General features: G+C 35.0%; 1 protein-coding gene across 2 annotated transcripts in view; it reads right to left on the bottom strand.

Annotated features, from left to right (window-relative positions):
- Nucleotides 1-13,069, bottom strand: part of Atrnl1 (attractin like 1) — a 482,593-nt gene that overhangs the window by 81,353 nt on the left and 388,171 nt on the right. For both annotated transcript variants that reach the window (XM_069988092.1, XM_069988091.1), the window contains one exon: nt 6,607-6,721. In XM_069988092.1, the coding sequence (XP_069844193.1) occupies nt 6,607-6,721 (115 nt within the window). The remainder of the gene's footprint in view (nt 1-6,606; nt 6,722-13,069) is intronic.

Genomic DNA, 13,069 nt, shown 5'->3' with positions numbered 1-13,069 from the left:
TTAAGGAGAAGTGCTTACTAAGATAAGATGAGGCCTCATGATAGGATTAGTACTTTCATAAGGTATTAGAGCCCTTTCTGTCTTTATACAGTGTGAAAATGTAGAAGAAGATTTTCATCAAACCCTAAATCTTCCAGGTACGTTCTGGTCTTGGTCTTTCTGACTAACGGTAGCTTTGGGGAACACATTCCTGTCTGTAAGGGGACAAGAAGACTGCATTGCATAGAGGAGAGGGCTCTGCAGCCATGGCCTTTCCATATATTCTAAAAATAGGTACCCAAGGTAGCAGGAAAATGTTTCTAGACGCTTTGGAGGTGAGGTAGGGTATCTAATAGTCAAACGCTCCAGCAAGGTAATGGCAAGTGGGAACTGAGGAAAGAATATGTTAACAACTATGACAATCACTCTTACCACTGTAGAATAACATTAAGCTTAGCAATTGTATATCCATTTCATCTCATCTTACCTCAATTATTTGCTTGTAGCACTACAAATCTGAAGTTATGGCTTCATTTGCATATTTACTTGTTTATATTGTTTATGTACATACAAGCGGGAACCAACAAGGGTGGGTTCTCTTCATTGCTATAGGTCCAGTGCTGGCAGCAGCAAACACTTTTAAATTCATTTCAATATAAGGTATTTTTTTTCAATATAAGGTATTTTTTGAGACAGAGTAATATTTATTATCTTTATGGCTTCCTGAACTCTACCTAAATTTGTATTTCACTTTATCATACATAGTTTTTTTTGTCTTCTTTATGATATACACATACTGATTGCAAGCAGCATTTGAATTTGAGGGTAAAAGAAACTAATACCTGACATTTTGATAGTGAAGTTGTGATAAAATTCATCATTTCTATTGCCCACTCCAGTTCCCTCTCACAAAAAGGTGCTAAGATTAGAGAGATGTGTTTCTATAAGTGTGAAGATATAGTGGCAGAGTTATGAAGAAAGAAGAACCTGAATGTGCAGAAACTCTAGAGACATTTGGGAAATGAAATTTTGGTTTCAAATACTGGCTTTAGAGGAGAAAGGCCTCATCTGAGAACCGTCGATTTGGATGGAGCCTGTGCCTTGGATCATGGAGAACATTCTGCCTCTCATAGGTATTTGAAGATTTGTCTTTTTCATAGACAAATATCATAGTGTCTCTATTGATAGGGACAGTATGAGCTATCTACACCTTTTAAACATTCTAAAAGACTGGCAACTATACTTAAGATTATTAAGATATTTTTAAATTTAAGGAGTGATGCAATTTTTTTGGTCATGCACAAGGAAAGCATAGGAAAATATACTTTTCCTAGGGAGTTAGAAAGGTAAGGCATCACTTGTAAGTGAGCCATTTGTTATCCTTATCTGAAGCTGGTGTGACAGCATAATTTTAGCAGAACTAGACAATGGGATTAGAGCAAAGTACATTCTAGAAATGTAGCCTGATTTTATACAGGAGAAAGTAGGACTTGCCCAGATACTAAATGACTTGCTCGTGGTTATGTAAGTAGTAGCAAAACTGGGCTTCTATCTCACAGTTACATCCCCAGGAAAGAAAATCCATCCTCTTTGCCATCTTATGTCCTATGTTTAGCAAAGTCCTTCTAGGTCTTTCCTCATTGGCTCTGAATTTAAAGGCTTTTCAGGACTGACAATAATCTGGAATATCTCTGTCTGTATACTGGACATAATAAAATATTAGGTGAGAATCCAATGGTCCTGGGTGTAAATTCTATCTTACTCACAAGGTGTAGTGAGTGAAGTTGTCCCTGGATAAGTTATTTAACCTCTGTAGAGAACCAGCTTTCTGATAAGTAAAATTTGGTTGGTATAACTTGCTTCACTGAGTTATTAAGGGTCAAAGCAATGATGATATATAAAACACCTAATACAATGTCTAGAATTATTAATTCTCTTTCCTTTTAATTAAGCCAACTTCTTTATGTCATTTGTTATAAATAGGAAATCTATTCATGATATTGTTGAATAGATTATCATTTTAAACATCTACAATATTTCTAGATGATCTCAGAAATCTGATCATTGCCCAAACTTCTAAACCTAAAGTAGAAAGTAAGAAAAGCTTAAACTTTCTAGTACTCTCTTTGGTGTTGTTAGAATCAATCAGATAAGAGAAGAGGCCAGGTCATGGCATGTTTTTACTTTCAGTTGAAGCATGGAGCTTCTTTTTAGCAATGGACATTGGATTTTCTAATCCAGTGAGAAAAGTTAATCTGCTTCTCATTAGAAAGAACCAATAAACTGTAAAACCCATAATCTTCCATCACAAAGTGACAGCAATCATTATCATTTGCTATGTGTACTTCTGGAGAGCTCTACTTGAAAAGACTTGGGATAGTGCTGTCCACGGTGACTGGAGATATGCTTGGTTGTTTTGTTTTATGCAACGAGTTACTTCCTGTTTTCATGAGAATATTAATTTTGCAACAACTTTGAAGACAGGGATTATATGCCAACAGTGGAGATCTTACATCAACCCAAGAGAATCTGTGAGTAGCACAGGCTGCTCACAGGAAACACAAGAGGGAAACGGTAGGTCTGCTGAGCAGAGGAGTAACAGTAAACTCGAATAATTCAGAGCCAGTTTTCTAAGCCATCTAGGAGAGCTGCTCACCTAAATTCATTAAAAAATTAAAAGATGAGTACATTGGTAATATAAGGGATGAGTTTGCACAGATTCCTTTTTGATCTCTGATAGGATGATAGCTACAGGAAATGAAATTCATACATTTTTAGTTAGATACTAAAAGGACAATGTCTGTTACTTATTAGATATTACTAAAATAGTTGGTGGAAACTGAATAAAATCCATTGAGAATGCCATTTTAAAATGAAATATATACACTAGCTCCCACTGAAAAGAGATAGGGAAATGAACAACTGTGTGCTGAATAACTCATTTTTTAGTGCTGAAATTCTGTTTTTGAAAGAGAAACAATATGATGGTTGATTTTAGTTGTCGACCTGACTAGATCAAGGAATACCTAGAGATCTTATGAAGAGTTATTGCAGAGTGTGCCTGTGAGGCTGTGTGCAGATAGAATATGCAGATAGAATACAATGTGAGTCTGACTAGACTGAGGAGGAAGATTCAACCTCAGTGTGGTATCCAGGACCAGAAAGAACAAAAAGAAGAAAAGGTGAGTGGATCTACCTAGCTTCTGGAGTTGGTATACACAGTTCTCCTCTTGGATATCAGAATCACAACTCTCCAGCTTTTGGATTCTAAAACCAGTGAGTTCCAGATTATATTTTGGGAATGGGCTGAGAGTTGTACCATCGACTTCCTGGCTCTGTAGCATTTTAACTTGGACTTTGTCACACTACCAGCAAACCAGAGTTTGCCAATCTAGATGGCCTATTGTAGAACTCTTTAGCTCTCACCATCACATGAGCCACATTTCTAAGTAAATTCTCTGTCATATATCTATGTAGATCCTATTGGTTCTGTCTCACTGGAGAATTAATACTAAAACAATCATGCTAATTGGTGGTCTGGCTAAATCTCTCTCCTAAATGTTTCTATTTATGCCAGTGAAGAGTTCATTGTTATTTAGAAAGATACATTATTAGAAAAATGAGATTGTGCAAAGTATTTTAAGAAGGCTTTTAACCTAATAATGAACAGTGATTATATAATCCAAAAGTGCCTCTAATATCTGGAGACATAAATTGTCTGAGCATTATATGAAGATTCCTAGTGCTCAGTCTTTCACCCAGTGAGTGAGGGAAGTCAAGTGTCTGTGTAAGAAAACCCACCTTTATAATACCCTCAATCTCCCACTCTTCACCAAAGAGTCTGGGAAATAATTAATGAATTTTAGTCCAATCAGACATTTATTGACATAGATAGAAGTGCTTGCTCAAGGTCACACTTTCCACCTCTTCAATCCATCAGCAGCATCACCACCATAAAGAATATTTAGGTGGCTCACGCCTGTAATCCTAGCTACTCAGGAGGCTGAGATCTAAGGATCGCGGTTCAAAGCCAGCCCAGGCAGGAAAGACTGTGAGACTTCTATCTCCAATAAACCACCAGAAAACCGGAAGTGGTGCTGTAGCTCAAGTGGTAGAGCACTCGCCTTGAGCTGAAGAGCTGAGGGACAGCGCCCAGGCCCAGAGTTCAAGCCCCATGACCGACCAAAAAAAAAAAAAAAAGGAAAAAAAAGAATATTTATGAATATCTTTTTCTTTAGGGAACTGTGATAACATATAATAAGTATATATGCATTTTTGTTAAAATATGATAAGGCAAACTTTAGCAATGAAATACCTAATATCAATATTTCCCTTCCAAAACCCATTATGGCAGTGGTTACAGAAATCTGTTTCCTGTCAAATATTGGATGACAGCATGTTAAGTTTTAACTGATATGCACACCCAATATTTTGATGACGAGTTTAGTTTGCATACTGGATGTCAGCATTTGCATTGTTCAGAGAAAACATAGGTGATAACAGCAGAATGTTTCTCTTGACAGACATGACTTTTAGTAGCAAAGAACTTTTAATTATCTTCTTATTTAAAAATGAAATAATGTAGCAATGTTCAAAGAATTATGTAATGGACAGCAATATTTGCACTATCTAGGTCTACCACTAACATTTTGATTCATAACATACCTGCCCATCTAATATCTTACTATTTGTTAATATAGCATATATTTTTATGTATTTCAAAGTAGATGCATATAAGAGATAATATTGTGTTTTAAGGAGCAGAATCAAAGATTTTTCTTATTCCTACAAAAATAGCTAAAAAAATTATTAGATTAAGAAGAAAACATGAGCCCTCAATTTTACACACAGATACTCATGGTCATTCCCTCACAGTTTAGGCTCTAGAAAAGGCATAAGCTACTTGAGAGTTATTTTCTTCCTGATATCAGCCCAGTAGACTTTGATACTCATCCGAATACTGAGGATATGGGCTGTCAACTATATAGACGTAAGATGTCTGCTACAGGTCATCAGAAAAAAAATTCCTGTTTTTACCTCTACATTCTAATATCCCTCACTCCAATAATTCCTTGAGGTACTGTACTTTTCAAATACTATACTTTTTAAACCCCATTCCTCTCATTAATAAAATGTTTGTATATTACTTATTTCACAGCCTTGTCATGAAGATCAAATAGAACACACTGTAAATATTACAGTGCTATGCACATCTCAAGTAGCACTGTTGATACTAATTTTCATGATCTATCCATAAAACAAACAAACAAACAAAAACAGCTGAGACAGTGGTCCACACTGCTCCTCAGTTTTTTCAAATTCATCATAAAGGATTTCAAAGGTCAAAGGGAGAGAATATTGGCAGGTGCCTTTACTCTCTCCATCAGTAAGTCATCTTGTCAAGGATCTAGAAGAACCTTGGAATATATTACATGGACTTGTTTTCATTAGTGAAGTGTTTGTTTTGGACATCATCCCAGATTTAAAGCAATGCTTCCATTAGATGGGCACAGTACCTAAAGCTATCTATCTCATCTGACCAATTGCCAAACGATTCTACTTTCTGCATCCATTTACCACGCTGGTGCTGAAAGGAGAACAAGACATTCACTCAATATGTAAGAAGACACAGAGTGTTTACTTCTTTGCATTAACATATACAAATATATTTTGGGTAGAAATTCCTATAACAAAACATAACCAGGCACTACACATGATGAGTCTAAAGGTCATATAAATCTTCTGTTCCTGTAAGTGGGAACAGTTCTGCTACATGAGTATCTTAGGTTTACAAGGCATGAAGTAGTAAATTTTCTATTTTCTGTGTCTGGATAAACAAATCTCAAGAACATGAGGGGCAAGATCAAAGCTGACTAGGGTACTGAGAAAAGATAAAATAAGTTAGGAAGCAAGTTCATGATCAATTGTTACTGAGAACCTGTCATATATCTGGCACTTTTTTATGCTTAAGGGACTTGAAGAGAAAGACTTGAATCACCCTTGCCCTCAAAAAGCATCTGTTCCACTAAGTGTTAGATGGAGAAACAATTGGGAGAAAGAAAACTACAAATTGTAAATAGATGAAATAAGATGCGCAAAAAGAGAAAAATAAGGGTGCCATGTGATTTGAATAAATATTAGTTACGTTTACAGTGTGGACAATATCATGGCAATCAGAGAACCCCCTAAGAGGATATATACAATTACCATCAAGGCAAAAGCATGCTTTTTAGGTAGGCAAAAGAGGATCAAAAGGTAGGCTCATAGCCCATTAACCTCAACTGTCTAGAACTGCGATAAAGAACATATCTTATTGATAGTGTGATGGTTGCATTAAGCTAACATCTTCTTAAGATTCTGAACACTCAAACATACAAGTACACTAGGTTGGCTCCACATTTTTATGCAATTTTTAAATTATATCCATAATTTGTCTTCATATATGATATACATACTCAGGAAATAAAAACTAGCCAGAGTCAAGAACTTACTTGTCCTGCTAGAAATTAGAGTAATACACATATAGGTGTGTATTATCTGTAAACATCCATATATTCAATTGTGCGTAAAATAAAAACATTGATAGATATGTTTAGTTTAGTGCAGTTGGCTCCTTATTCATCATACCTGACTGCCCAGGAGGTGGGGCACCAGATGAACCTCGTGGTAGACAAAGAAACACAGTCAGAACGGCAGCTCTGTTTCCAGCACATGGTTCAATGGCTATTGGTTTGGGTGCCCCCTGGAAAAGAAAACCCAGTGTAAGTTTGCATAGGTGATTTATTTTTTACTCCATTTATACTTCAATCAGCTCAACTACATTCCAGCTGTAGGGGAATACTATGTGTCATTTAACATTAACTCCTGGCAAGGTATAGATGTGCAAGCAGCCTTCATTAGCTCCTGGCAAGGTATAGATGTGCAAGCAGCCTTCATTAACTCCTGGCAAGGTATAGATGTGCAAGCAGCCTTCATTTGGACACACTATTTCCTGTAAAACCACAGTTATACAGCTTTTATGTTTACCATTTCAAATTATTTCTTCTCACTAATGACATGCCCCTTAGACTTCATCTATTTAAAGGATTGCAATATCAGTCCACACTGTTTAAATTTTTTTGTTTTGATGTATGTTTGCTATTTAAGCTTAAAGTATAAAACATGTATATATAATGGCATATATAATGGTATATATATGTATACATGCATATATAATGGCATTATATACATATATGTATACATATATATGTTAAAGTTGTTACCACAGTCTAATAAATGAACACATTCATACTTTTACAGTTACCTTTTTCTTTTTGTGGTAAAAGTATCTAAAAGTCTACATCCTAGCATAATATCACTGTATAATACAATATAATTAACTGTAGCCTTCCTGTCACTTATTAGACCTCTGAACTTATTCAACTAAACTTAAGTTTGTACTCTTTGACATACATCTCCATGTTTTGTCTTTCTCCCTCCTCCTTAGGACCATCCTTTGACTTTACTCCTATAACTGACTTTACAAAGAGACATATAAGTGAGTTTAGGTTGATAATATCTTTAGTGTTCTTTACTAGAATGCATTTTAAATAACAACCACAGATGCACTTGCATAAATAGATTTTAAAAAGTAAATGAATATGTAGTAAGAAAAGTAATAGTGTTTTATTAAAGTCTTACTATGGATTAGGTATTCAAAGTGCACACACTTACATTCCCCACACATATTTTCCCACAAATATGTACACAGAATTTGAGTTTAAATATACGACCTTTAATGCAGTGAGTATATCATTTTAGCCTAAGAAGGTAGTTTGGGCTGTGTCATTCAGAACTATGGGTGAGACATGGTTGATATATCAAAGCAAAATTAACTAGAAGAAAGGCAAAATTAAATAGAAGAAAAACGCTGTACTTTTAATTGTTTGATTTATTCAGTTTTTTCCACTGATATTTGAACTTTTCATAAGAGATATAGACATATGTAGTCATTCACCCAGAAAATTCTAGAAAACTGTCATTTCCAGAAAGTTTAATGAGGCATTAAAAATAAAATATGTCTCCGTTCATATAAAACTTAAGACTGAAATTTCTGGTGACAATGGTTTTATGTGGTTATAAAGGATTTCTTCTTTATAGCAACATAAATCTCATGTTTTAAAATTATCCTCATACAGATAGATACATTTTGGAAGTTTTCAATACAAAGGTGAAAGTGGTCATGGTGATGGGCACAAAGGGCATTAAAATGTTTTCAGAAAATGTGATGAGGCTTGTGGTATCCCTTGTATCAAGTTCTATGATCTATGATTTTATATTTTAAAGCTTATATTTAATTTATCAAACTTGTTTTTGAAAATGTTAAGTCAAAATCAGCATAAGTACATAGATTTTTATCCAATGGTAGAAATATTTAGGGGATTGGCTTGTCATATTACAAGACTATTTGAAAATACTATGAGCATCTCTAACCATATTTCCAGACAACTAAAAGTTATTTATTAATAAATGCAAAATATTTGTAAAGATCAGTTAGTTAAAATATGCTAAGAGAATGTAAAATTAATCCAAGGTTTGAATGATAGGTTAGAAATAAAATCCTCTCACCCTTTTGAACAAATAATTCATCATTTTTGTAGTCACTTTGTTTGTTAGCACTCAATTAAACAATTGACACTACTTTGAATCTTCAAACTCATGTTACTAAAATATTGATTGCAAAGATTAAGACAGTAGAATTTTATGATGTTGAAAATAATGTTGAAAAACAGTATCTCTTGGCTTAGGAAATTTATAAAAAGTAAATGATTTGGTAGTACATTAGCCAGTCTTGTTGCCAGGCTACCTTCCTGTTTTTTAAAACCAGCAGGAAAGGTTTTAAATGTCAAATACTGCTGTTTAAAGATCAAAAGCATCAGCTGAGAGAAAAATTATTTAAAAAAAACCCCAAAAACCAACAACAGTAAATTTCCGGTGAAATAGGTGGGATATGTCCTAATTATGTACCACTTTAAACTTCAGAAGTTCAGCAATGGATGAGGAGAGTGAGGTAAAATATCCACAGTGTAGGAAATTATGCCCACAAATAAGCTAATTCTGTAAAATTTTATAATATTTTTCTCATTACTTCTATTGTTATTGTAGAAAAACATTTACAACCTCTTTGTATAGATAAACTATATAAAAGGAGATCATAATTCTATTTTTAAAAAACTGGCTTATAACTTGGTATATTGTATAAAGTTATTTCTGAAGAATGTGACAAATACCACTTTCAATACATAATTTTAAATTAAAAAATACTTTATAGTACTGGAATTTTACAACAGAAATAACAGACTCCCACAAATGATAATATTTTGAATACTCTGAGGTTTGCCAGTTGTTTTGTGATAAATACATAACCATGAATCAAAGTCATTTCACAATGACATTACATGTTCACTGAACTATGCAATTTATCATGTATTTTCCATGGCTGCCTTTGAAAGAGATAAGGCTTGGGTTTATTTGCCCACAGCATTTGGGACTCTGATTTACTTCTAGGCTTTTTCATATTTGTTGTACGTGTATTAGAAAGCTGATATTAGACTGTGCCAGAGAACATCATTGGCAGTTATAATTAACAGTCTTTGTTTATTAAGCACACAGCATTCTTATAAAAGACTTATTTGATTCATTTTAATGTTTTTGCAACTATTATATGCTTATTTTCAAGACTTCATTTTGATGAGCAATGAATTTTGTATTAAACTCTTCTTTTTATCTATTAAAGACTATACTAGAAAAGCTTCTGGAATCTTAAGTATTTTCAAGGTTAAAGTTCTTAAAACCCATAATAATGTATTGTGAAAGTGAGATTTCCATCAGAGGCAGGATCTGTTTTACAAAATCACTATGACATGAATCACTGCAGGATTAGGATACTCCAATGGACAGACCTAGCTCTGGGTTCCTTCTTCACTGGCCCCTTCCAAGGATGAGTGAGTGGTTTGCTTAGAAATCATATATAGGCTCATTACTGGAAACCTTCCATTCAGAAGTTGAATAGTTAACAAAACTATCTGATGTCCTTGAACTAGCTATGAGAATTAAGGGAAGAAAATTCTATTACTCAAAGACTCAAAAGATTAAAAAAATATGACTTTCTGTCTTTTTTTTTTTTTTTTTTTTTTTTTTTGGGTCCGGTCATGGGGCCTGAACTCTGGGCCTGGGCGCTGTCCCTCAGCTCTTCAGCTCAAGGCTAGCACTCTACCACTTGAGCCACAGCGCCACTTCTGGCTTTTTTCTTTTTGCTTATGTGGTGCTGAGGAATTGAACCCAGGGCCTTGAGTATGCAAGACGAGTGCTCTATCACTGAGCCACCTTTCCAGCCTTGACTTTCTGTCTTGGACACTTCCAATAGTTTCAAAGTAGGGTTTGAAAACACAAATTCCTCTGAGGCCCAGATAGGTAACGAATAGCCAATGTTTATTAAGTGCTTACAATATGTCAGTATTATAATAAACATGGTTTTAGTCTTACCCTATAAAGTAGTGACTATTTTCATTTTACAGGTGATGAAGCTAAAGCTAAGTGAGTTTAAGTAACTCACCTAATGTTGTAGACCCAGAGGGGGCATTAGGATTTGAACCAAGTGAGCTTCTATGTTTGTACACTTATAGTAGGCTGCCTATAACAGGTAAGATAACTTAGAATGAGACTGTAAACAGTGGTAGGTACTAGCTGGAAAGTGCATGACTTCTTTTAAGACAGTACATCTTAAAATATTTGCTCACCAAAAGAAATATCTGTGGGTCAAATGTGAATGAGGCTGCCATATTGTACTCTCTGTGGACTGCAGTCCAAAATAGCAACCCAAGGTCACCAAACTTCTGTCGATGCCATCATCTCATTCATCTTTTATTCTGCACAAGATCCATGGTTCATTCAATGTAAAGGCTCACTGTTTAAAATCTGTATCCAGCAGTTCCAGAAACTGAGATCTCTTTACTCATAATCTTTCTACTGTCTAGAAAAACTTTCTCATTGTCTTCTACTTTTCTTTCTTTCTTTCTTTCTTTCTTTCTTTCTTTCTTTCTTTCTTTCTTTCTTTCTTTCTTTCTTTCTTTCTTTCTTTCTTTCTTTCTTTTTCTTTCTTTCTTTCTCTTTCTTTCTTTCTTTCTTTCTTTCTTTCTTTCTTTCTTTCTTTCTTTCTTTCTTTCTTTCTTTCTTTCTTTCTTTCTTTCTTTCTTTTCTTTCTTTCTTTCTTTTTTGTCTTGGGGCTTGAACTCTGGGCCTGGGCACTGTCTGTCAGAAGTTCAGCTCAAGGTGAGCCTTCTCCCACTTGAGCCACAGTGCCACTTCTGGTTTTCTGGTGGTTAATTAGAGATAAGAATACCATGGACAGGCTGGGAAGGTGGCTCAGTGGTAGAGCACTTGCCTTGAATGCATGAGGCCCTGGGTTCAATTCCTCAGCACCACATAAGCAAAAATAAAAAAGCCGGAAGTGGTGCTGTGGCTCAAGTGGTAGAGCACCAGCCTTGAGCTGAAGAGCTGAGGGACAGCGCCCAGGCCAGAGTTCAGGCCCCACAACTGGACCCAAAAACAACAACAACAACAACAAAAACAAAGACTACCATGGACTTTCCTGCCCAGGTTGGCTTTGATTCGTGTTCTTCAGATCTTAGCCTCTTGAGTAGCTAGGAGGAGTGAACCACTGGCTGTCTTCTACTTTTTTAATCTTAAGCCTCTTAACAACTCAAATCATCTCATTTATGAATTTGTTCCTTGAAGTTATCTCCTTTTCATTTTTCACTTATACCTCTTATGTCTCTCTTTTTTACAGTAATAACAGGTAAGTTGTCTCTGACTCCTCTTGTTTAAGCTCCTGAATGACAGATTCAGTTTGTTTTTTCTTCTATATTTCTTTGTAGTGCTGTGGATCCAACTGGAACCCTGCACATGTTAAGCAAATTCTCTACCACTGAGTTACATCCCTAGACCTTGTAGGTTTTTTTCCCCTTTTCTTATTTTTATTTACTTCCTGTCTTTGAGATGCCTGACCACAGTGTTAACCTTTTGGGACTGTCTCTCCCAATCTTCTTCTCTTTTTTTTTAAAAAAAGGTTTTGATGTACATGTTGTATGTCTCCAATCCTTTGAGCAAACATCAAGTTACATTGTTCTTTGTCCTACCTGCAGTATCAACTAGAGTCTACTGCATATGATAAGTGAAAGGATGACTAAATGAACAAACTTGTCACAGAGTTACATTGTGAAGTATCTATAAGGAGTAATAGTTTCTATCCCAATTATGAATATTAAAGGATAATAACACACTGAAAAATCATATATCTAATATTAGGTGCCAAGTTAAAAATTTTATGAGCATAATTGTGTAAAGTTTACACAACAATCTAGTTAGGAGAAAATTTTGTTTTTCCACTTTATGTATATGAAATGATGATATTCTCAGGATAATATAGCTAAGGAGTTCAAGATTCAAGATTGGCCCTCCACTCTGATTCTAGTATGAAGGTTCTTATCTGAGGTTCTAGCTATATAATATTACTAGGTTATGCTATGTTCTAAATATATAATAGTACTATAACTATAACTTAGGAATCAAAAAAGCTGGACATGGTGGCTCAGGCATTTAATTCTACTTACTAAGGAAGCAGGGATTGGTTTGAGGGCAGCCTAGGCAAAAAAAGAAGTATGTAAGATTCAAACCTCAACCAATAGTGTGCTACTACACCTATAAGCCCAGCTACAGGGGAAGTACAATGGCTAGGTGCACTGGCTTAAAGTGAGATTCTACCTCAAAAATAACCATAGCAAAAGGGACTGGAGGTATGGTTCAAGTGATATGGAGGTACTGCTTAGGAATCACTGCTTCCTTCTCCAACAAAAGTTGAAAGAGAACTTCAAATATAATTAAGAAATCAATTTAGGATTTCAGTTATAAAAAATCATATGTATATCTGCCCAGCATTCAGAACTCCTAAGTGCTAGGATCAGCTTTGCCACTGCCTACCTTTGAGATTTTGGTCCTACTACTACGTCATTTTCACTGAATGGAAAATTAACAAGTAGGTTGGATGATTTTT

This window comes from Dipodomys merriami, unplaced genomic scaffold (assembly GCF_024711535.1).
Source record: "Dipodomys merriami isolate MVZ:Mamm:240054 unplaced genomic scaffold, mDipMer1.0.p SCAF_35, whole genome shotgun sequence".
Classification (NCBI taxonomy): Eukaryota; Metazoa; Chordata; class Mammalia; order Rodentia; family Heteromyidae; genus Dipodomys; species Dipodomys merriami.
The sequence above is the reverse complement of the archived record's forward strand: the minus strand, read 5'-3'. Positions and strand labels throughout refer to the sequence as shown.